At 35.6% G+C, this 25496-nt stretch overlaps 3 protein-coding genes and 1 pseudogene across 7 annotated transcripts; 3 read left to right on the top strand and 1 right to left on the bottom strand.

Moving 5' to 3' along the window:
* The first annotated feature begins 10361 nt into the window (after positions 1-10361).
* LOC106379359 (zinc finger protein ZAT12) lies at positions 10362-12803 on the top strand. Its single transcript, XM_048754124.1, has one exon. It carries the CDS (start codon positions 11224-11226, stop codon positions 11668-11670), a length of 447 nt encoding a protein of 148 aa, XP_048610081.1. The 5' UTR covers positions 10362-11223; the 3' UTR covers positions 11671-12803.
* Positions 12804-14437: 1634 nt separating this feature from the next.
* LOC106446921 (histone H2B.3-like) lies at positions 14438-15314 on the top strand. Its single transcript, XM_048754125.1, has one exon. It carries the CDS (start codon positions 14711-14713, stop codon positions 15173-15175), a length of 465 nt encoding a protein of 154 aa, XP_048610082.1. The 5' UTR covers positions 14438-14710; the 3' UTR covers positions 15176-15314.
* Positions 15315-16241: 927 nt separating this feature from the next.
* Positions 16242-21913, top strand: LOC106381110 (PLASMODESMATA CALLOSE-BINDING PROTEIN 5-like). Of its 5 annotated transcripts, none has more exons than XM_022701285.2 (7): positions 16242-16586; positions 16784-16872; positions 18298-18361; positions 18434-18701; positions 18774-18801; positions 19126-19267; positions 19617-20334. In XM_022701285.2, the coding sequence occupies exons 4-7, from the start codon at positions 18602-18604 to the stop codon at positions 19674-19676; spliced, it is 330 nt and encodes a 109-aa protein (XP_022557006.2). In that variant the 5' UTR covers positions 16242-16586; positions 16784-16872; positions 18298-18361; positions 18434-18601; the 3' UTR covers positions 19677-20334. The 5 variants fall into 5 exon arrangements, with proteins under 5 accessions (XP_022557006.2, XP_022557005.2, XP_048610083.1 ...); XM_022701284.2 differs by having other exon boundaries at positions 16275-16586; positions 18503-18701; XM_048754126.1 differs by having other exon boundaries at positions 16285-16586; positions 17213-18361.
* On the bottom strand, positions 21895-24613 carry LOC106377995 (annotated as a pseudogene).
* Positions 24614-25496: the final 883 nt, after the last annotated feature.

A 25496-nucleotide genomic window follows, 5' to 3' on the forward strand; every position in this document is an offset into this window, starting at 1 on the left:
TTTATAGACTATATGTACGTATAGCATTACATTTTTATTTGTCTCAGTTGAAATTAAAGTTTATTTATTAAATATAAATTTTATTTTATTTATGAATTTAACTAATTAGTTAAAATATAGATTTGTAAGCTTTTTATAAGACTTATTATGATAAAATGATCTTATATTACTAAGCATATTAAAATATTGAATTAAATATTTTATGAATTATATAATTATAAATTGAATTAACATTATTATGTTAAAAACAATGATGGGACAGAGTTTATTCTATATAATATGTTTTTTAATAGATTTATCTAAGTTTCGATTTATAGAAAACTTAAAGTATGAACTCATGAAAAATTGGCTGCAGTCATTAAGAATTAACTTCCACACCTAAAACATCCAAGATAACACGTTACGTAATTTTCATGCGTGATGCTAAATGAAGAGATGAACAATCTTCCACGACGAGGACAATAATAATGGAAACCTTTTTTGAAACGTTGGAGTTTGAGATGCACACGCGAATAAAAGAGAGCATGATTAATAGTAAAACACTCTAGAGCGTCTGACTCACGACTATTTATCGATGACGTTTCCATGACTCAACACAACTCGCCGTACAAAAAGTCTTGCCGTACTTCCTCTTTAATTTACCAAAATACCTATTTCCTAAATTGCGTTTTGTCTTTATTTTATCCTTTTAATAATGATAATATGCATATATAGAACTAGGCCTGGGCAAAATAACCGGAACCGAAGAACCGAACCGGAACCGAACCGAAATACCCGAAACCGGAACCGGACTAATACCCTCAAATACCCGAACGGTTCCTATATTTTTATATCCGAAATAACCGAACCGAACCGGAACCGAACCGAGAACCGAACGGGTACCCGAATATATAAAAATATTAATTATATATACATATAACATCATTAAATATATATTTTAAATTTAAAATTCTATTAAAAGTATCTGAAAATCCTTGATGATAACTAAATTATTATAAAGTATCCAAACTACCCGAAAGTATCCGAAAGTATCCGGATAGTTTTATCCGAAATATCCAAAGTAATCCAAAATATCCAAATTTTTATGTAAATCATCTTAATTATTTGATATTTTACCCTAAATAACCGATATTTTATCCAAATTATCCGAACTACCCGAACTATCCGAACCCGAACCGGATCCAAATGAGAACCGAACTTTTTTCGGATATTTTCCGGTTCCTACATTTACTATCCGAACCGAACCGAACCCGAAACTATCTGAACCGAACCGAACCGAAAATAGGTCAAGTACTAAATGAATCCTCTAACCCCTATCCGAACTACCCGAAACCCGAAATACCCGAACCGAACCGAACCGATACCCGAAATGCCCAGGCCTATATAGAACAACTAGAAAGTTGTGGACATGTTAGGGACCGGACATGTTACATTGGTAAATTCCTCTAATAAGGTTTAGACTATATAATTTTAATTTCTTTAGATATTTTCTTATATGGCCTCTAAGTTATTTTCTATATAACCCTAAAATTGTATCTAGTAGACCAACTTATCGTTGGTTATACATCATACATTTAATTTTAGAGAGATTTAGATCTCTGCTATACTTATTGACGAAAAAACTCTTCAATTTTATTGCTCATAAGTATAACGAGCAGTGGTATTACTTAACTCATTTGTTGGTATCAAAATTAGTCGTGTATATTCAATTTATAAGAGGTATTGAATTCTGTAGGCATATTGAACCGTATTTTACTACGATGTAATATTTTGTTTTATAAAACATAAGTTTTAGCAGTGAACTTCAGACCTATCAATTGGATATCTACTTTTATAGATTTCCAACTATTAAACAGTTGGCTATAATTTTTTTTTTTATTATTTATATATGTGACATTGACATTCCTAACAATCTTAATTCTCTATACACTACAAGAAAACAGCGGCATACCGAGGGAAAAAATCGTCGGTATGTCGTCGGACTAACGTTATTCCGACGACATGCCGACGAAACAAGTCCTCGGAAATAACTCCTCGGAAATTCATTTTTCCTCGGAAATCCTTCGGAAATTTCCGACGGAAATCCGAGGAAATGAATTTCCGACGGAATTCCGAGGAAATGAATTTCCGAGGAAACTCCGAAGACCACCAGTTCGTCGGAAAGGTCCTCGGAATATACCGAGGGAGAACTTCCACGGGATATTTCGATGGACTTTCCGATGGTCCAATCCTCGGAAGTTCCGACGAAAGGTTCCTCAGAATTTTCATCGGAAATTTCCGAGGAACGGAACCCTCGAAAAATTCCGAGGAAGGAGTCTCTCGGTATATTCCGACGACTTATTCCGAGGAAATGTTCGTCGGAAATTTCTGAGGGTTCATTTCCTCGGAATCTCAAAAAAAAATTAATTTTTTTTTTAAAAATAAATTTTTTGAAATTTAAATTCGAAAATATAAAATTAAAATTAAAATTGAAAACATATTAGATAATATTCAAAGTTGTACAAATAAAAATAAAACATTCCGAGTTTTTGAAAAAAAAAAAAACTACGGGTCTTGCACGTTCGGGAACACCTCGTTCGGGTACATCCTCTTCATCATCTCCATCATTTGCTGGTTCAGCCTCATCTGTGCCTCATAGCCCGCCTGTTGAGCCGCCATCTGGGTCTCCAACAAAGATATCCGATCATCCTTGTCTTTCAACTGAGTCGTAAGTATTTCTGGATCAACAAAGGACGGTGGTGCAGAAAAAGGAGGAACCGACCGGGAGCGACGACCCAAACCGACCAAACGTCCCTTCTTCTTTGGAACCGACTGAAATAGAAAATAGCCAAATTTAAATAACATAAAAAGATGATAAAATAAAAATCAAGAAATAAATGAATTGAACTTTTAAAAAAAAAAATTTACCGATTCAATGATTTCGTTGATTCGAACCCGGGACAAGTTGGTCGAAGCCGTCGAATCGTCATCCTCGGTTTGAAACTGAGACACTTCGTCTTGCACCTGAGTTTGGACCAGGGTGACCACTTCCCTCACAAGACCATCATCAATCTGGCCGGTCTTCTTGTTGGTATACGCCCTCTTCACTAGGGCGAGATCATCAACCGGCTCGCCATCATTTTCTTCCGCCTTGAAAAAAACATAAATTAAACAAACATTAGAAATTAGAAGAAATGCACAAAAAATAAAATTTCAAAACTTAAATAATTGAAAAAAAAACGGCTGAACTTACCATGCGATCCCCCAGAGTGGCAATAGATTGAGCATCCAAGTTATGCTTGAAGACGCCCTTCCCTTTACGCTCGCTCCTGCGGTTGGTGGAGTTAGTGGAAGAAGTTTCTTTTGTCTCTTCCTTATCCCAATGCACACACAACTCCGTCCAGACCGTGTTGTTCATCGACTTTGGGACCTTTTAATAAAAAAAAAAAAAATTAGTTAACTAAATAAAAAATAGTTTAATAAATTAAAAAATTGTTTAATAAATTAAAAACAACCTTGTTTATTTCTCACTTCTTCTTCCACTCGTGCATCTGGTTCCCATAGTTGTCCATAACTTTATGGACAAAGTGGTGATAGATAAAAAGCGTATCATCCGGATTCCATTTGAATTCTTGCTGAAAAAAAAACACAATTAGTAAAAAATTTATATTAAAGATTAAAACTATAAGTAAAAAATTAGAATACTTACCGCAAACTGACGAAACCATAGATGCTGCTTGTCGGTAGGGAAGTCAGTGAAAGTCGGATGTCCCTTGTCGAGGGCCGAGTACATCATACGGTTGAACCATGCGCTGATCCCGTTCCCGGATCGGTTGAACCTAATAAAAAGAACAAATTATTAATAATGAATCAAATTTTAATGAAAAAAAAATACGTTTAATTACCATGTTTGACCTCGTCCATGTGGATACGGAGTGAGATAGGGAAGATGGTCACGACCGGGCTGTCGAACCAACTCCGCAACACTCATCATTCCCGGAGGACCCGGAGGAGCAGGAGCGGGTGCAGCAGCGCGAGCGAGAGGAGTATGAGCGGGAAATGGAGAGGGAGATGTATGGTAGGAGCTGTGGGGCGAAGCGGAATCCTTAATCTGGCTGAAATCCCGAGACTGGCTCCACGTACCACCACGACCACGACGCTGTCGAGGCCGGGTTTGATCATCATTAGACCTGTAAATTAGAAAAAACATATTTAAAAATTAGTTCTAATAATTTTAATAAATAAAAAAAACATATTTAAAAAATAGTTTTTAATCACAAAAATATAAATAGTTTAATAATTACAAAAAATTAGTTTTAATAAATAAAAAATAGTTTAATAATTACAAAAAAATAGTTTTAATAAATAAAAAATAGTTTAATAATTACAAAAAATAGTTTTAATAATATTAAAAATGTTTAATAAATATATAAATTTATATTATATATATATATATATATATATATATTTATTTTATTTTTAAATCCCAAATAATAGTTTTTAATCACAAAAAAAGTTTTATAGATATTAAAAATGTTTAATAAATATATAAATGATTTTATAATGCAAAAATTAGATTTTATTTACAAAAAACGTTTTCATATTATATATACATAATTATCAATTAGATTTTTATAACCACAAAATTAATTAAAACTAAAAAAAAAAAATTCCAAATCAAGTGAATACCATAATCAAACTCGATTTTACACAATCCTACCATTCACCCTAACAAAAATCTATAAATATCATTCCAAATCATCAAATCTACTTAAAAACCTAACAAATCTAACCTAAGAGAGTGGGATAGGGTTCATACATGATGCAGTGACTGAAATTGAGGAGGATTAGGGCGGATTCGCCGGAAATCGTCGAGAGAGAAGGGAGGAAACGGCTGGGAGGAAGAGAGCTTCGGCGGAGATGAAGAGAGAAATGGGGAAGAAGATCTGGTTCGACCTAATAAAATGAGGCGTCCGACGGAAAATGTCTGTCGGAATTTCCTCGGAATGATTAAATATTTCCGTCGGAATTTCCTCGGAAATCATTAATTCAATTTTCGCGAGATATTTGGCGGCTTGGTTTACCCGGTTAAATGAAAATATTCCGAGGAAACAGGGTTTGGGGTTTCAAAACATCGATTTGTTTTGCCGTATTTCATTTCTTATACAATTGTAATGCATACCATTGAGGATTCTTTGTATAAATGATCATAAACCATGAAATAACAAAATTTCAAAAATAATTGTAAGTATTCCCTTTACTGTTTATTAAAGTGTATAAGTGTTTCTCTTATGTTGTGTGGTTTTCGTTCATGCAATCGTAAAAGTGTTTGTTATTGGGTAAAACACCAAAGTTTGACTTCATAATCTGGTTAAAACACTTAATGAAGGTTATATACGTGTTATTCAATCCGTAAAACGTTGTTTTTGGTTAAAAACCCCTAGTTCCTCGGAATTTCCTCGGAATATTCCGAGTGAATTCCAAGGAAACCCTTATCTTCCTCGGAATTCCGTCGGAATATTCCGAGGAAAAAGGGTTTGGGGTTTCAAAACATCAATTTTTTTACCGTATTTCATTTCTTATACAATTGTAATGCATACCATTGATCATAAACCATGAAATAACAAAATTTCAAAAATAATTGTAAGTATTCCGAGAAAATTCCGAGGAAAAAGGGTTTGGGGTTTCAAAACATCGATTTTTTTGCCGTATTTCATTTCTTATACAATTGTAATGCATACCGTTGAGGATTCTATGTATAGATGATCATAAACCATGAAATAACAAAATTTCAAAAATAATTGTAAGTATTCCGTTTACCGTTTATTAAAGTGTATAAGTGTTTCTCTTATGTTGTGTGGTTTTCGTTCATGCAATCGTAAAAGTGTTTGTTATTGGGTAAAACACCAAAGTTTGACTTCATAATCTGGTTAAGACACTTAATGAATGTTATATACGTGTTATTCAATCCGGAAAACGTTGTTTTCGGTTAAAAACCCCTAGTTCCTCAGAATTTCCTCGAAATATTCCGAGAAAATTCCGAGGAAACCCTTATCTTCCTCGGAATTCCGTCGGAATATTCCGAGGAAAAAGACTCTATAATCAAATCCCTAAATCGACAAGGTCTATTCCGAGGAAATTCTGAGGAAAACCTATCTTCTCTCGGAATTTCCTCGGTATTTCTATTAAAAAAAAAAAAAGTCGATGCTAGTCTGTTTCCGAGTCATCATCACCAGATGAATCTGAATCTGGATCTTGGTGAAACTCTCCAATCACTGGTTCATCCTCTACGTGAACGACGGCTTCCTCTCCGAAGTCGGTTAAATCGACTACAAGGCTAACTCCAGCTAAATCTTCTGCTGCACTTAAGTTGCCGGATGTGCTTGGATGTAGTGGGTCTTCCAGCTCAGAACTTCCCTGAACTCGGCCTCTCGGGTTGAGTCTTGTAACAGTAACCCATGGATCATCTCTGTTCCTTACCCGGGGGTACTTGATATAACAAACCTGTAACATTTAAAAAATTATTAGTAAAATTATAAATTAATACACATGATGATGAATCATTCTGAATAATTAACATTTAATTACCTGATCGGCCTGAGAAGCAAGAATGAAAGGATCATAATATTGCAGCTTTCGCCTCGAATTTACTGATGTAACACCAAATGCATATGTTCTCACACCTCGATCTAGAGTGTTGTCGTGCCAATCACAATAGAAAATAGTACAGCGCAATCCAACCATGCTCAAATACTTGATTTCCAAAATCTCATGTATGTGTCCGTAGTATACATCATCTCCTGATGCAGAACAAACGCCAGCATCATAAGTCGTACTCGAACGTCTCCTCTTCTGAGTTGTGAATGCATATCCTCGAGTACAAAATCTCGAATATGACTTCACAACAAAGTTTGGTCCAACGACCATCTCGCGTATCCAATCGTCAAATGTTTCACATCTGGCCAAACCAGCAGACACCTATTAATAACACATATATATGTTATATCAATAAATGTGAATTAGTATAAATATGTGATAAATGATATTTTAATTTGTTTAAAGCACTCACATAAGTAAACATCCATCTAGCAAATTCTCTTTGCTTCATTTCTTCTAGTTCGTCCTCTGTGGCGTATTTATATTCGAACCGCTTTTCTGCAATGAAAATCCTATACATAAGATGACAATAATGTAAATAATTAAGATTTAAATTTCAACTTGTTAAAATAAAAATTTGTAAGCTAATTTATTTACCTCTCATATTGAAGAACATCTTCGCAGTAGGTGAGCAAATATGTTTGCAAATTACTGCGCTCCTACTCAGTAAGTCGACGGTCCTTTGGTTTTCCGCTAAGTCGTCCAACGTCTGTGAAAATGTCTGGAACCGTAACATGATATGTTGCCCGTTCGCCTCTATCATCATGCCGAGCAGGTCTTATGTTTTTGGTCTGAACTTCTGCTGGAAAGTAGTACTCGGCAAAGTTTGAAGTTTCTTCATTGATCATCTGTGCGACTATAGAACCTTCCACCCTACTTAAATTTTTCACCATCTTCTTCAAATGGAACATATACCGCTCATACAGATACATCCATCTATACTGCACAGGACCACCAAGTTCCAATTCTTTTGCCAGGTGAATAACAAGATGCTCCATAACATCAAAAAATGAGGGAGGAAATATCTTCTCAAGGTTGCACTGAATCACGGCTATGTTAGTCTTCAAATTTTCAATACCTTCAAGAGTCACTGATCTCGTGCATAAATCGCGGAAGAAACCACTTATCCCTGCAATTGCTTCATGAACATTTCGTGGTAATAGTTCTTTGAAGGCAAACGGAAGGAGGCGCTGCATCATTACATGGCAATCGTGGCTTTTCAAGCCAGTAAACTTTCCTTCCTTTCTGTCGATACAGTTACGCAAATTAGATGCGTAACCGTCTGGAAATTCCACATCGTTTGAAATCCAATCAAATAACGCATTTTTTCCCTCTGCATCAAGTCGGTATATGGAAAAATGAGCCATACCATTATCATCAACATGAAGTTCTGAACGAGCACATATATCGACTAAATCCAGTCTTGACTTCAAATTATCCTTTGTTTTACCTTGAACATTAAGGATAGTGTTCATGAGATTGTCAAAAAAGTTCTTCTCGATATGCATGACATCTAAATTATGCCTTAGCAGATGATCCTCCCAGTATGGCAGATCCCAGAAAATACTTTATTTGTGCCAGTTATGTAGGTCTCCAACAGCATCTACCGGAAAACGCTCATGTCCACCGACGTCTGGCGTCCTTTCTGCACTAAAATCTCTTAGTTGTGTCTTAAAATCTTTCCCACAAATTTCCGGAGGTGGACTGTCAAACACCCTCTTGTTCTTCGTAAACAAATTCCTACTCCTACGATATGGATGATCAGGTGGTAGGAATCTCCTGTGACATTCAAACCAACACGTTTTCCTTCCGTGTTTTAGTTGGAAAGCATCAGTGTTATCTTGACAATATGGACATGATAGCCTTCCATGCGTTGTCCATCCAGATAACATACCATATGCTGGAAAATCATTTATTGTCCACATTAGTACTGCCCGCATTTGAAAGTTTTCTTTACACGAAACATCGTATGTTTCAGCACCTTGAGCCCATAGTTGTTGCAACTCATATATTAGTGGCTGAAGAAACACATCAAGTGATCTCTTAGGATGCTCTGGTCCGGGAACGAGAATCGAGAGAAACAAAAACTCTCGTCGCAAGCACAAGTTTGGGGGTAGATTGTATGGTGTAAGAATGACTGGCCATAGAGAATATTGTCTTCCACTCTTGCCAAACGGGCTGAAACCATCAGTACATAATCCAAGGTAGAGATTTCTTCTCTCATACGCAAAGTCGGGATACTTTGATTGGAAATACTTCCACGCTTTTGCATCTGAAGGATGTCTGATCTCACCATCTGTTGAGTGCTCCGCATGCCATCTCATTAGTTGCGCTGTGCGTTCAGACAGATACAACCTCTGCAACCTTTCCGTCAAAGGCAAATACCACATCCTTTTATATGGCACTGAAACTCTTCCACTCGTGTCTTTATAACAAGGCTTCCCACAAAATTTGCATGTAACCCGCTGTTCATCCGCCCTCCAATAAATCATGCAGTTGTCGCTGCATACATCTATTACCTGATACGATAAACCAAGACCAGCTACGAGTTTCTGAACCTCGTAGTATGAACCAGGAGCTATATTATCCTCGGGTAGAATACCTTTTACAAAATCAGCAATCGCATCCACACAGTCTTCAGCCAAATTATAATCTGTTTTAATGCCCATCAATCTTGTAGCAGATGATAAAGTTGAATGACCATCTCTGCAACCTTCGTACAATGGTTGCTTTCCAGCATCCAAGATATCATAAAATCTCCTAGCTTCTGCATTGGGTAAATCTTCCCCTCTAAAATGATCATTTACCATCTGCTCAGTACCTACACCATAATCTACATCCGTTCTAATTGGTTCTTCTAATCTAACCGCTGGCTGAGGTTCGCTAGTACTACCATGTTCATAATCAGTTTCCCCATGATGATACCAAATTTTGTAACTTCGTGTAAACCCACTCAAATATAGATGAGTCCAAACATCTCACTCTTTAATAATCTTTCTATTTTTACAATTAGAGCAAGGACATCTTAACATACTTGTTTTTGCTTCTGGTTGTCGGTGAACTAACCCCATGAATTCGGTTATACCTCGTTGGTATTCTTCCGTAAGCAATCTCGTGTTCGGATCCAAATGAGGTCGATCGATCCAAGAACGAAAATAATTTGAAGAAGACATGTTTTTTATGAATCAAATTTGTGTGTAAAGAGAGTAAGAGGGAGGATGAAGATATGGAGTGAATGAAGAGGAAGAGGGGTGCTTGTATTTATAGTTGAAATCCTGCCGACAAACCGAAGAAATTCCGACGGAATTCTGACGCCAACGGCTAGTTCGTTGGAATTTCTTCGGAATTTTTAAAATCCCCCAACAGCTCTCCAACGGCTCTCTAACGGCTATAATATATCCTCGGAATCCATCGGTTTTTTCCGAGGAATACATTTTTCCTCGGTATTCCATAAGAATATTCCGACGGATTGATATTTCCTCGGAATTCCGTCGGTATATTCCGAGGAAATTCTGAGGAAACCAAATTTTGTGTTTCTTCGGAATATCCTCAGAAATTCCTCGGGATATTCCGAGGATTTTATTTTCCGTTGGAATGTCCGTCAGAATACCAATGTTTTCTTGTAGTGATATATTTATTAAAATGGTTAATGAAAATTCGAATTCAGCTATGTATTAGCTAGTTCTTTGATGACTGATTGAGTTTTTTACTCGTTTTGGCGTTTAGCTAAAGAAACAAAATGAGCAACTGGTGAATGTCATAAACTAACTCATGGCCTTATTGATTCTGTTCGCATGTATATCTAAGCCGTTGAACATGTTGACATGTTTTCATACATTAATATACTCAGTTATTATTGTATTTTGCTATTTTGTACATTGATTAGAGTAGACGTATAGCGGATATCTGGGTATTTGTAATCCGTTATATGTTATCTCAATTTTATAATTTATTTGCTCCACCATTATGTAGGTATTTAGTGTTTAAATATTCGATGAATTTTTGGTAGTTTTAGCCGAATATCTTGTATATTTCTTATAAATAAATCTCAGGAAATAAAAAGCTACAATAAGTGTAAAAATTAATATTTCATTATAAATTATTTTTTCTTTTAAATATTTAATACCTAAATAATTAATGTAATGAATAAAACTATTGTAAAACTTGCAGTAATAAAATTTATACAATTATTTATACACACACATACATATACATATTAGATAATAAAATTTGTTTTGGTATTAGAGTTACCTATATTAGGATTTCTTAGATCAAATCTAAAAATACAACAAATCAAATTAAATATCAGGGATGTAATACCTGCCCCTAATATAGACCAAACTCAAAACTATTATTGAACCGTGAGAGTCAACGAGGCGATGTTTTTTCAGCAATAGGAAAGGGTAAAACTATAATTTCAATAAACCAGATACAAAGGTCAATGCAAGAAGCTAAGCTTAGTTTCAGCTTATATAAACACGATCGTAAATCTATAATTCAACGAACTCTTCGTTTCGTTTTTTCATTTCTCAACCAAAGCACACACACAAAAAGTGTTTTTTTTTTCGAGAAACCAAATCAAATCAAATGGAAAAGGAAAGAGAGATAGAGATGATCAACAAGATGGCAAGCTGCTTGATTTATCTATCAAAGGCTCACCAACACGACACCAAAAGCCGCGTTTTCGCGTGCAAGACGTGCAACAAGGAGTTCCCGTCGTTCCAAGCCTTGGGAGGCCACCGAGCAAGCCACCGCAGATCGGCTGCCCTTGAAGGCCATGCAACTCCTTCTCCCAAGAGAGTCAAACCGGTGAAACACGAGTGTCCTATATGCGGTGCCGAGTTCGCCGTAGGGCAAGCCTTGGGTGGTCACATGCGGAAGCATAGAGGAGGAGGAGGTAGCCGAAGCTTGGCACCAGCGCCGGTGACTATGAAGAAATCCGGCGGCGGTAATGGAAAGAGGGTCTTATGTATGGATTTGAACTTGACGCCGGGAGAGAATGATGATTTGAAGCTGGAGCTTGGGAGGTTGTGATTTTCTGATCTTTTTACTTTTTCTTCTTTTGTGGGTTTATACTTGTGTAGAGAGAGGTTATTTTATTTTATTTTAGGACTCCAGTAGTTTTGTATGAAGAACTTTATGGTACTGTTATTTTTTTTTTTAACACATGGTACTGTTATTTATAGACATATATACATCTTATCTATATATTGTCGAATTATTACAATAAAGAACTAATATATAGGTCTACTAAATCTTTTTGTTGAATTATTTTGGGGTCTCGTCAAATACGTGGGAATGAAAATATGTTAGGATGTTTTTGTAAGAAAACACGGCAGGTTTAGATCGTTAGATAATAGAGTTATAGTCTTATTGTTTTGTTAGTAGTTAAACTTCCACTGACAAAGATCTATTTTTGTCAGTGATCAACCAATTTTGAAATCGACTCTGGAAAAACTGAAATCCAAGTCTCTAATTCCAGAATAAGTTTGTCACCACTAAATCATTATAAATAGGTGGGTTCTATAAACAAATCAAAAAGGATTTTTCTATAAGCAGAAGTGCATCTTGGTTTTGTTATTTGTCTATAAATTGAACATCTCAGTTTTGTTATTTGTCTATACATAGGACATTTAGTTCTGTTTTAACGCTTGGTATTTATCGTACTCCACTTACCAAAAATCTGCTAAAAGCTATTGGAACAAAAGAAAAGTCATGTACAGTACTAGAAATTTCAATAATTTTTTTCGTTAACGCTATGACTTTTTGGTTTAAAGAAATTGACTGATTAGTATTTCAAAATTCATATCATTGTCATGGAGAATCAAAGTATCCAGATAAAATAAATCTCAACTAAAACGAGTCGATGGTGATAAATGTTTGCGTGGAACGAAAGATATGATAAAGAATAAGCAAGTGTTTGTAGTTTAGTGGTAATAGTCATGTAGAAGATTGATTTTTGCTAGACATGCTTTTCTTGTTATCTATCCAACGCATAATTTATATAGAGGTTGCATATTCCAGTTAGTAGGATACAGGGATGAATATTCATGGGATGAAATGCATCGATACCACTTTGTTGCAATGATTGGACCTATTGGAATTTTGTAGAAGTGTAGTACTTTCTTGTACATTTTAAGAGAGAACCAAGTTTCAGGGTAAGTACTTAATAAGTAATATTAAGATGGCAACCATCCTAGCTAGCCAGGAATATATAGGCTACGATCTCCTATTAGTTACCTGGTGATCAAACAAAGCTGTTTAGAGACTATCAATTTGATTAATTTACAACATATAACTTTACCAAAATATTTAAAACCACATGTGGTATGTGGATAATGGAATTAATTAGCTGTTTGACATTTAAAAAAAAACCATCAAACAGAATCGACGAAGTAACAACAATTCAAATTAATAAGAGAAGCCCAAAGTAGAAAATGACTTTTAAAGTTTGTCAAGAAAAGTTTTAGAATCAATCTATAATAACTATAATTTTTTTGATCAAATTACTCCGATATATAATTTTAAACTGAATAGTCTTCAACAGATTTTCAGAACTATCATTTTCACCATTGTCACTATGAAACAACGATGGGGCTTATGCAACTAATTAATGGTTGGAAGCAATGAATCATATTTAGCGGTGATTTGGTTTTAGAAAAATGATTTGGTTTGTTTTGTTGTGAAGATGACAATGATGTATAAGTTTGTCTTTAGTTTCCCGGCCTAAAGTGTTCATACAAGGAATCATGCTTGTAAGATGAACTGCTGGTTGAATTGGTGATTCAGATTAATTTACAACAGCCTCCACTAATGTTCAACGTGTAATATTCTATCAAAAATAGAAAAGTCGAAGTCCTTTATGCATGTCGTGGTCGAGTTTGGATACTCTAAAATCAACCGTATAGACGATTAATTGTTATATTAGTTAGTCGTATGGTTTGCGACGAACAATCCTTTATGCATTTCTTGGTCGAGTACTTGGATTCCGAACGAAGTCATAACCGAAGATTAAGACTTAGTAAGACGTCGTAACGGCAACTAACCGAAGTTGTGTCAACTGCTAAAACCTAAAACCGGTAACTCCATTTGAAGATTAATCAAACAATAATAAGAGATAGGACCGGAGATTTCCTATATTAAAATGTACAAGTCAAACAAATTAAGATGATACAAATATAAATATTACTATTTTATATTATTTCTGGATTTTATTAGATTTTTTATTTTTATTTTTATTTTATTTATACGAAGTAAATTGGATATCCGGTTAGAAAAAAAAAAAAATTGGATTCTGTAACACAGAATATCCAAGTAGTTTCAAACGAAACATATCGAATAACAAATATATCCAAAATCAGGATAATTGATTCTTTCCTAATGTTACTTTGTTGCATATTTTCGTTTTCTTTATCCGGGTGGAGCAAATGCAGTGAAGAAACTGAGATTTTGGAGTCGAGTTAAAAATGAAAGTGACATGTCCTATGCAACCTATTTCTCTTCTTTCCTCCACATAGTTATTCAATATGGATCCCTTATAGATAGAAATTTCTTTTTCAATTGGGTTCAAAATCAAATTTCTTAAAATATGAAGATTTGTGTTAAAAATTTGAGCAAATAAAATTAATATTTAGAATTCTGGAACACGAGATTACGAGAACAAGAAAAACACTAGTTACGAATGGATCATTGATAAATTAATCCACGGTTCACTCGGAAACGTTTCGGTTAAGAACATTGCTATTAATGTTGTTACTCGTTAGGTTTTTACCATCAACTAGAATAACCGCCCAAAGTTTTACTTTCTTTATGAATCACTTAAAGATTAAAAAAAAAACGGCGATTCCACGTCAGCAATCCAAGAAAAACACTTATCCAACATCGCCTTACAGCCGTTGATTAATAATATTTTATCACCTTCCATCAAACGGACACAACAGTCCCACGTCACCGATCCTCACGAGTTGATCTCTATCCAATAGAACGCGTTTCTTCTTCCTTCTTAACATCTCCAGACGCCTCAGAACTCTCCATCGCAAAAACCTAAATCCCCTCTCTTCGCTTCCCGAGAAAAATGGCACCAAAGGCAGGAAAGAAACCCGCAGAGAAGAAGCCCGCCGCCGCCGCAGCCCCCGCGGCAGAGAAGCCGGCGGAGGAGGTAGCCGAGAAGGCCCCGGCGGAGAAGAAACCCAAGGCGGGGAAGAAGCTGCCGAAGGAAGCCATCGGGGCGACGGACAAGAAGAAGAAGAGGAGCAAGAAGAGCATCGAGACGTACAAGATCTACATCTTCAAGGTGCTGAAGCAGGTCCACCCGGACATCGGGATCTCGAGCAAGGCCATGGGGATCATGAACAGCTTCATCAACGACATCTTCGAGAAGCTCGCCCAGGAGGCCTCGAAGCTCGCTAGGTACAACAAGAAGCCCACGATTACCTCCCGCGAGATCCAGACCGCCGTGAGGCTCGTTCTCCCCGGTGAGCTCGCTAAGCACGCCGTCTCCGAAGGAACCAAGGCCGTGACTAAGTTTACTAGCTCTTGAATTGAAAGTTGTGTGTTTTAGGGGTCTAGATCTGGTTGTTTTTTTCTAATTTGGTTTGTAATTGTTGAAGAACATATCGACTGGTGTTAAATCGTCTCTTTTGGAAGCAAAATCTCAATATAACGCGTTGGTTATTATATCTTATCCCTTTCATTAGTAATATTGTTCGCCCTTGATTTCTTCAAGAAGCTTTATTCATTCATCAAGATAGTTGTTACTATGTGTTCGTGGTTTTATTAATTTAACCGTGGTGGATTGGTTTTCTATGGATTGTTTCGTACAATTTCTAGTATTTCTCGTAAAAAACATATGAAATAACATTTGTACGAATAATTCTTGTTTGGATAGAAATCACTTTATTTCCTATCCCGGAAGAAGCATAGGAAGTTTGTTTTAACATATTGTTGTTTAAGTTGGCACAGTGTACGAGGAAATGTTCTCTCTAACATTTCTGGTTCATTCTTGTAAATGATTCAATTTTTCGGGTTTGAAAGTATTGCATTGTGAGAATAGCCAAGGGTAAAACACTTGAATCAGAGTTTCCTCCTATGTTCGTAGATCTATTGTGTTAGATAATGGCTTTTTCAGTTTTGCAACAACAAGAATTCAGGCAATATCCAACCTGAGACATTACAAAGTGTTAGGGTCAAGAATCTCAGACTAAGTTCCGAAAATAGATGATCTGGCGGTCCTTCTAGATCGACCCATATTGGCATCAGGGGCGGACCGAGAACTTTTTTTAGTATGGGACGCAAAGTTAAATTTGTATATATATTAGGGATGCATAAATAAATTTTTATTAATTACTAAAGAAAAAAAATAAAAAATCAGTGTGGGGCCTGTGCCACACCTATTCTTACCTGGGACCGCTCCCCATTGGCATCCCTTATATAATAAATTGCAAGTCACCTGGCGAATCAAATAGTGACATATGGAAAATGCTTTACAATTTTCTTTTAAAAAATCAATTAAATAAGAGATAATGCTTTAAAAAAAACTTGAGCCGTATAATAGTATTTCAACGCAATCTATAACCCACTATCCTTCTTTGTTGCCCACTATTTTTTTCTTTTCCATGTTTTTATATATTTCCCATTGGATAAACAAATATCAGATAGACTCCTAATTGATCAAAAACAGAACATGAAGGACCTGTGGTAGTATGGAATGTGTCCTGAGTTAGTGCTAAAATTGATTTGTAAAAAAAAAAACAAATATCAATAAACCATATTTCCCAGAGCTATCTCTCTTCTTCGTACAGTTTCATTAGCTTTAGCGGAGCACACGAACTGGTTTAGGGTTAAGAAGGTTTGAGAAAGAGTGGTATGGTGGATCCGAATTGGTGGAGATTCGACTCAAAGAAAAAGAGTCTAGGACGAAAAAAGAGAAAGAAAAACGGCTTTGATAAAAGGTAAATGCACTTCCATTTATTCACCACCAAACGATCATGTTGTTGTTGAAGTTGTTTTCTTATTGTACAATAGGTTTTACATCAAAATATAGATTGAAAACATCCTTTCATACACTATGGTAAATGGTGATACTTTTTAATGCTTCAGATATTAAGTAATCAAATGCTTAATATATGTGGTTAATGTATGATTGTAGGGGCGAGATGGTCACAAGTCACTAAAATGACTATGCCATGGGAAAGTTGATTAAAGTCTAGAAGGATTAACAGAGATATATACTAACAGGTTAATATTTATATCATTGCAATTTTTGCAATACACAATGTTTTCTTTTAGGTGTTTGATATATTAGTACACAATGATAAAAAAAACTACCTTTTCAACTTTACTGCATTTTCATGACTGAAAGGAATAATAGGAAGAGATACAATCAAATTCACCAATGATTTTATATATTCTTAATGTCTGAAATTTTTGCTCTCGATAAACACATCTCCTTCATAAGTTGATGTTATTTTATACATAACATTTTTAGTCATACAAAGCTGAAATTTAAGGAAAAATGTCACCATGTGAAGCATGGACTCAATACTAGTTTATGATAAATCTGGTTTTGTTAGTGCAGATGAGGCGATGTAAAACAAGTGCATAAAGTACAACACACAAAATTTGTTAATGGGATTCGTTTTCTACGTCCCAGGAACCTCGTCCAGATTTCATTGACTTAGAATAAGAAATAACCTAAAATTGCTATATGCTACAACACACACTTGTGTCTACCACCCTTTTCTAACTATTCTATGAAGAATAGGAATCAAGCACGCATGCATAGATCACCATCCAGCGTACCGGAGCTCACTATCTTCTGCAGCTGCAATCTTCACTGAACACCACAATAAAACCACATGTGCTAAACTTCCTCTGACTTTAGGTTTCAATCTTCCACATCTCGGAAGTACTTCACCAAGTACATCAGCACCAACACACACCAGTGACACCAAAAGAGTACGTCAACTCCAACACACAACATGCTCACCAAGAGCTCCACACAATGGCTAACTTCACCATACAAAGCGTCAACATCGACGCCACCAAACTAAGTCAACATCAGACTCCACCCCAAACTACTTCAGACACTGCTTCGACACCAAGCAGTAACAAACACAAGGGAAACCTCTTTCTTTATTCTCAGAGATCTTGCTTTCTCATAAGGCACGTCCCTCCTTATTTAAAAGATCAGAATTTGATCTCCATGTCTTCAAATTGCTCTTCAAGTCGAGAAATCATCTCTAGTGTCCTTATATCTCAAAACACATTCTAAAATATCCTTCGTTTAAAATTGTTTTTTGAATTATATTTAATACGAAAAACTAAGATAATTACTTACATACCCTTAAACCTAATACTTATAGACTTATTTCTTTTTCTATCTCCCGCTCCCTGCCTCCTCACTTCTTAGAGCATCATTATCGGGGTTGTTTAAGGGGTTTCTTAAATTAATTGTGATTTAAAAAAAAAAAGAAAATTACCTTTTAGTAGAAGAACCGTCGCTTAATTAAGATGAGGAAGAAACTGTCTCTTATGGGACACTCGTCATTCTCTCTCTCCTCTCTCCTTTGTTCTTTTGGCAGTGTGAATCATCGCCGGTATCATCAATCCTCAATTTCGTTTTACTATCTCTATACTGAGCTTGCGTTCCTTTTGGTATAGATTTGAAACGCAAGAGAAGTTGATCATCGTCGGAACCATTCACCACAAGCCCAAACCAGACCATGTGAGTTGATTTCGTCTCTCCTTCCTCTGTAATTCTCAGATTTTGAATGATGAATCTGATTCTCTTCTGCAGCGATTAATTCTCAAATTTTGAATGATGAGATCTAACAAAAAGATCTCTTCCTTCTTCGTTATAATTAAGGCCCACATGCTACGTCTTGGTAACGCTTCTCTAGCTTCAGCTTCCCACTCCAGTCAGATTCAGCGGTGGAGCTTGTAACTCCCGACGGATATCCAGAAGATGGCCTCGTATGTTTTCAACAACAACTACTTGAAGAACGGACTCGCTGACGAGGCTTGTAGTTTCAACAACAACGCTGCTCTCACTTCCATCAATCCCAGTAAGAAAGGTCTTTTTTTGGTTAAAATTTGAGACTTTGGAATCATCATTCAGTGTGTGTGTGTGTTTTCAGGTCAAGGAACTTGTAGATACCATTCAAGGTACGGCGTTTGAGTGATGTTTCATACTGCTTTGTAAATCAATAGGAATTTTCCTTTGTGTTGATTTGAATTCTTTGAAGTTTCCTTTTTTTACTATGTTCATCGATTTCTTTAGAATGAGCAAATGTTGTTTTGAGTATGAGTGAAGTTAGTAATAGGTTTGGTTCTTGGATTGTTTGATAAGATGATGAACATGATTGAAAGTATTTGGCTTTTACTTGTGTGTGCTGCTTTGTCTCAGATAATTCACATACTTGTTTTATTTGTTCTGTATTCTTGCGTAACTTAACCAATATACTTTGTAAACACTCATGGATGTTGCAGTAAGAGAGTGAGCAATGGTCGAGTTGTGGATGACAACTTCAATGGGTGCAGGACAAGCAGATATGAGCCGTGGCTGACGGGTTTCCAGCAGCTGTATCTTGTTGGTCTTTTCACAAACTCAGAACCAAAAAGAGGTCAATTGGTAAGTGACAAACACATCTTGATGAGACCAAAGAAGCTTTCTTAATATTCATTTTTTTTTTGACAAGCATGAACTAGATAGGTGTTGTTTCATGGTAGAGCTTATCAATGTAGGTTGTTAAGGGATCCTAAAAGAGTTTTTGGGATAATGATGCTTTTAACTAAGTCTCTTAACTAAGTCTCTTAAACTCATTTTTCCTACTTAAAAGTATTAAAGAATAACTAAGAGCCCCTAAAATGGGTATATGGGATAATGATGCTCTTATCCTTTTCTTCTTCTTCCTTCCTTCTTTTACGTTTCTCTCTTTCTTCATTCATAAAATTTTATGGTTTTTCATTCAACTTCATAGAGAATAAACGAGATGCAAATCGACGGTAACAAGAAGAGCAATCACAGTGTTGGCAAATAATTTTGGATTTTCTTTGATTTAGGGTCATGCTTGTTCTGGATTTTTGAGTTAGGGTTCTTAAGAAAAATACTTGGTATTTTTTAATCAGGGTTTTACCTTTTTTTATCTTTTTTTAGTGAATTTTGGGTTGTTTTTATTTTGGGATCTTTTATTCTTGAATTGACACCAAAGATGACAGAACCAGAAACGATGATGATGAAGAAATCTGGGTTTTTTTCTTTGATTTAGTTTTTTTTTGTTATTTTTAGTTTTGGGTTTTCCTTTACTTAAGCCTATTTCTTATTCTATTTAAGTCATGGGTTTATAATTTTTGCATTTGACTTTGTGTTCCTTTGATCTTATTTGTAGATCTAAATTCAGTAAACTAACTTGTTAGAACTACATCAGTAGAACTAAGGATAACTTATTCAGTAGAATTCAGTAGAACTATGTAGGTATTACTAGTAGAACTCATTACAATTATGTAAGTATTATTAGTAGAATTCAGTATAACTATCTCAGTAAAATTAGTAGAACTCAGTACAACTAACTAAATAAAACTCGGTACAACTACCTCAGTAAAGTTAGTATAACTCGGTATAACTACCTCAGTAGAATTGGTAGAACTTGGTACAACTGTCTCAGTAGAACTGGTAGAACTCAGTATAACTACCTCAGAGAACTAGCAGACCAATTGTACGTCGGTAATTAAAATTTGAAATTAAAAAAAATTGAAATTTTGTAAAATTTTGAATTTTGAAATTTAAATTTTTTCAAAATAATAATTCGAAAAGTAAGTAGGGTAAAATAGGGTTTCTATATTTTCATTAAATGATGAAGGACATTGAAATTACCGAAGGATATAGTGGATTTGTTTTTTTGGTACGAAGATATATGAGATGATGTCTCCTTCAAGTCTTCCAAAGATACTTAATGCAACTTTCCATTTTTTTTATTGGAAAACTTCATCTTCAAACAATTTTTTTTTTTTTGCTTTAGGGAAAACTTCCATATTTTTTAAGCACATATTCTCTTTCTTTTTCTAAGCTCAGCAAGACCACATTCATCATTCAACTCCATCTTCATGACACACGTCTGTACTACCTCATGTAATACTTCGCGAACTGATACTTTCACATAAAAATTAATTATGCACTTGACTGGCTTCGAACCCAGCTTCCTAAACAGTGATGGTAAACAACACGCCACTAGACCACACACAGGGTTTTGCAAAAGTTGTGGCTGGTTTTTACTTATTAAAATGGTGGTCAGAAGCCGATGCTTCATTCGCTTGGGTCTAGGGCTGGCTCTAATGCCAGAAGTGCCGTTTCAAGACTCTCGACATAGCACTTGCATCTTCACTACGAAATAGCACCGTTTTAGGATCTTTAAAAAAAAAAAAAATTTCATTAACTTCCGTAGAGGGCAAATCTCCGGTATACCAGAGAAACGATGTTGGCTAGGTTACAGGGAAATTACAAGAGAGACTTTCAGATCTAAGCAAATAGAGTATAAGAGCGTGGGAAAGAAAGACAAGGCGGCCGGAACCTCCTCCACTAATTGATTAGTGGTGAATATTACGGGCTTCCAACCTAAAATCAATTGGTGATAAGATGAGTGACCCATCTATCTTATATATTGCTTAGGATCCCTTCCAACTAACAATGTGGGACACTTTGTGTCTAATAGTGAAAGCAGCTCGAATTATCCCCGTCTTCCTACAACTGGGGGTGTCCAAAATACAGTTGCATACTGGTTTGACGACGGTGTACCGTTGAAGCCGTCACTGTGGATCAATCTTTGAACCTCTATCGGGCCGGTTGCGACCTCTCGATGTCCAAATTCGATTAATTGTCGCATGGACTTTACCGATATAAGGTGTGTGTCTCCAATGCAGAATCCCACAACATAGTTTATCCATAATGGGTGAGAATGATTCAAAACTTCTTCAGGGATAGTCACCAAAGCAACTCCATTAATCATTTTGGTGTTTGTTTTGTAGGTTCGGAATTGAGAAGATTTCCCTACAAGGGCAGAAATCCATGGGTGTTTTCCCCGCTGGAGGGGAAGAGGAGACGAGTGAGTTGGGCTATGAGTGATGGTATCAATGACCTTATGTAACCTGAAATTAATTTCCGTCGATGAGTTTTGGGGTCATACGTCTGGGTTCATAGAGAATCTCTTCTAAGTGGAAGTCAAACCAAGAGGATTTCGTTTGATTTAAATATTCCAAATAATTTCAACATAAAATTTTCAAATTTGAGGACACCAAAACGAAGGTAAAAACAATTCAAGCAATACACATATATTTTAGTACATAGTTGTTCAAAATAAAGACAGATAATCAAGAATCATGGACACAATTATCAAGTTAAGCAAGACCTCATCGTTTATTTCGTAGAAAGCTTGATCTCTTCCTTGAACTCGGCCATCACATCCCTAGGAAGCGTTACCAGCACTCTAACGCCACCGCTCATCCCTGGGTCCGCCTTTGACGCCGGCAATAAAACACAGAGATCCACTGTCATCGGAACCAAAGGTATAATGTTCACTAAACCTCCCCAACCATTGTACTGTAGACTAATTTGCCGCCAATCCGTGACGGTCAAAACCCCTTTGCTGATGCCTATAGTAGATGACATCTCTTTCAGCCTTCTCTCAATCTCGCAAAGTTTCCCAAAGACGTATCGCTTGTCTAGCGCCGCTCTCTTCATGTCTTTTATGAGCCTCACGACACGAGACAACGAAGATTTGGTCAGCTCGTTTGCTGTCATTCCTACAGAGCCGCTGATCAAGGCATTGCCATAGTAACCTTCTAGTAATGGAGGCTCTATAAAGCTGCGGATGCCAATGGCCATACCCAAAACAACCGCCTCATCTGGACTCATATTCAGGACTCGGCATCGTGCTCTCCAGACTTGGGCCGCAATAATCTCTAAAGTTGTGACCACAACCTTCTCCTCATTCTCATTTGTAATTTGCTCGTCATTTGCTATTGTTTTCTTGAGTTTCATGATATATCTTCGGACGTAATGTTCAGGATCTCACGGGCCATGTCGCCAGTCAATGTATTCGCGGAAGTTGCAATAAAAGAGCCAGCCTCCGGAAAATCGACGACGCCTCCTATATCTCCTATATCACAGGAAATTATCAAATTTATTTGTAATTTCATAATCATGAGAGCCAAACACAAACAAAACAAACTCTAAATTATACGTTTGTTTATTAATGGACACAATTACCCTTATATTTTATATTTTTGATTTTTTTTTAAAAAATATGAAAATTTAGGAAATAATTGTAACTGATTTTATTTAAACTTATCTTAGCATTTTTGTTTAAAATAGTATATAATTATTATAAAATTGTATAGTTGCTATTTTGTTAAAATTTTGATGCTATGTATAATGTAATTAATATTTTAATGAAAATAATTATCAGATATTATATTAGAGGATTATAAGGTTAATTTCATATTAAAGATAATCAAAGGTATAATGGGACAAAATTATAAAGTAAAAGGTATAAAAGGACAAACATGATCTAAATATGGCCTTACTAGCCAATTTCTCCTTTTAAAAATGAGTAATTGTTTTTTGAAAAAGTCATTTATGAAACTTATTTATTTAAATTGATTGATTGTAGCCTGTTATTGTATATAATATTTTTATTTTATATGAATTTTTAATTTGAATGAATGTAATTTCACTTTTATGAATATAAGGATTGAGTAACCCGTTAATTTATTTTTTTTTATTATTTAATCCATATAATTTAGTTATATATTTTCACAGTTTTCTTCAAAAATTATTAGAATTTTTAACACAAAATGGGCAAAATAGAGATATTTTGAATGACTTTTTCATTAATTGGTCAACATGGAACATAATTAGCCTCCTATTAATAAAAACAATTTTTTAAAAAAGTTGGTCTAGTTGACCAAAAAAGGTTGTTCTGATTCTTTTAGATTATTTGAAAAATATTTAATTTGTTTGTTTGGTACATATTTATTAGTGTAATATTATTTTTCATAATTATTAATAAAAGTTTAACATTTGATTAATTATTAATGACATTTTAAGTAATATTACATATAACTAAAGATATTTTCCAAATATTGATTGTTTTAAATAAAAAAAAGATGAGAATAACAAAAAGTGTTTAATTTTTAAAAAGATGAAAAATAAAATACATGAAAAGAAAACACTCAGAAATTGGTTTTGAACATGTAATACTACAAAAGTGTATATGTTGAATGCATACCATTAAAATTGCCTTTCCCTCTCCCATACGGGAATGACGCTGGGTTGAGTCTTTCCAGAGGCAAGCTCGATCATCGCTCGGAAAAACTGAGCCGCTCCAACACCGTCAGCGACGGAATGGGAGTGAGCCATTCCAATAGTGATTCCTCCACAGGCAAACTTGGTGACTTGTAGAGCCAGAGGGTCATATCCTTCACAACCTTTCACAGGTTCGTAACAAGGCACAAGTTGGTAAGCTTCGTCACCAGCACTATCCAAGTAATTGAGAGAAGAGAGGGTACATGCAGCCGTTGCCCTTATAAAGGGGACTCCATCTCCGGGTTTGCAATTAAGCTGAAGTCTATTGTCGTCGGATTTCCGGTGAAGTTTTCCGGCAAAAGGGTAGTAATAGACAAGGGCATGAGAGAGGGCATGCTGTAGAAGATAAGCCAGATCGTGGTTGGCTTGATCTTCAAGGTAGGGCTCAGGGGCAAATACGCATATGGTTTGGACGATGCTTTCCACCATAGGATCATTGTCGAGGGTGGACAGAGACAGAGAGACATCAGGTGTTGGCTTTGAGGGTTTCACTAGAACCACTTCTGACTTCTCAACGACCAAGGGACTTAAACTGTCTTCGCTTTCCAAGTCTATTTCCTTCTGTTTGTAATTTGTATAGAACGTGTTTGTGTGGTGTACAGACGACGATTGATCTTTTTATACACATGTTCCTGTAACAATCTTTTGAAAGTATATCTCGTTTTATGGGTGCATCTGTGATCTATTTAATTTTGGCCATGTTCGTTTCGTAGTCGCTAGCGACAGCTACTTGCGATAGCGATTAAAATGTTGTTCGTTTAGTATGATCCGGATATGATTTGGAAAGATCTGACGTTTCTTTTTGTTGACTTGGTAAGATCTGACTTTGAAGATTGGAGATGGAAATGGAATGAAAATATACGAATCGGACGGCAGTCTAATATAATATTTCAGACAGTCATGTTTTGTGCTAATTATCTATAACAGTATTTCACGTGAGTTCCACTTGACATATTATTTTATTTATTGTACATAGTAAAAATGGAAAGATCACTTAAAACATTCCGAGTTCCCCGTCACTTTTTTATTACGAACGAATATTTTATTACTCAAACTTGAAATAGTTTGGTTAACTAGACCGGAATATAACAACCAATATAACAAAGCTCTCTCGCAATCTTTGCTAAAGAATCCGAAATTCCATTATGTGTTCTTGGGATATGAAATATCTCAAAGTCTGAAAACATATCTGCATCGTTCTAATAACCTCAAATTCTATTACAAAACTTGGTCAAGCTTGAAGCTTGAAACTCTTTTATCATCGCGATCAGATCTTTGCAGTCTGTTCTAAAATACTGACATGACGAATATTGTAGAATCTTCTCCATTGTCCATCGCAGTGTTTCATGGCGATCAGATCTTTGCAATTTGTCCCAAAACACCATGTAGATATTATCCAGATTTACGATCAGGAGTTCCTCGTTACTACGCTCTTGTGGAGCGGGAATGACCACTCATTTTTATTAAACTTGACATTGACGTATATTATATACTTTCAATC

Source organism: Brassica napus, chromosome C4, assembly GCF_020379485.1.
Source record: "Brassica napus cultivar Da-Ae chromosome C4, Da-Ae, whole genome shotgun sequence".
NCBI classification, from domain to species: Eukaryota; Viridiplantae; Streptophyta; class Magnoliopsida; order Brassicales; family Brassicaceae; genus Brassica; species Brassica napus.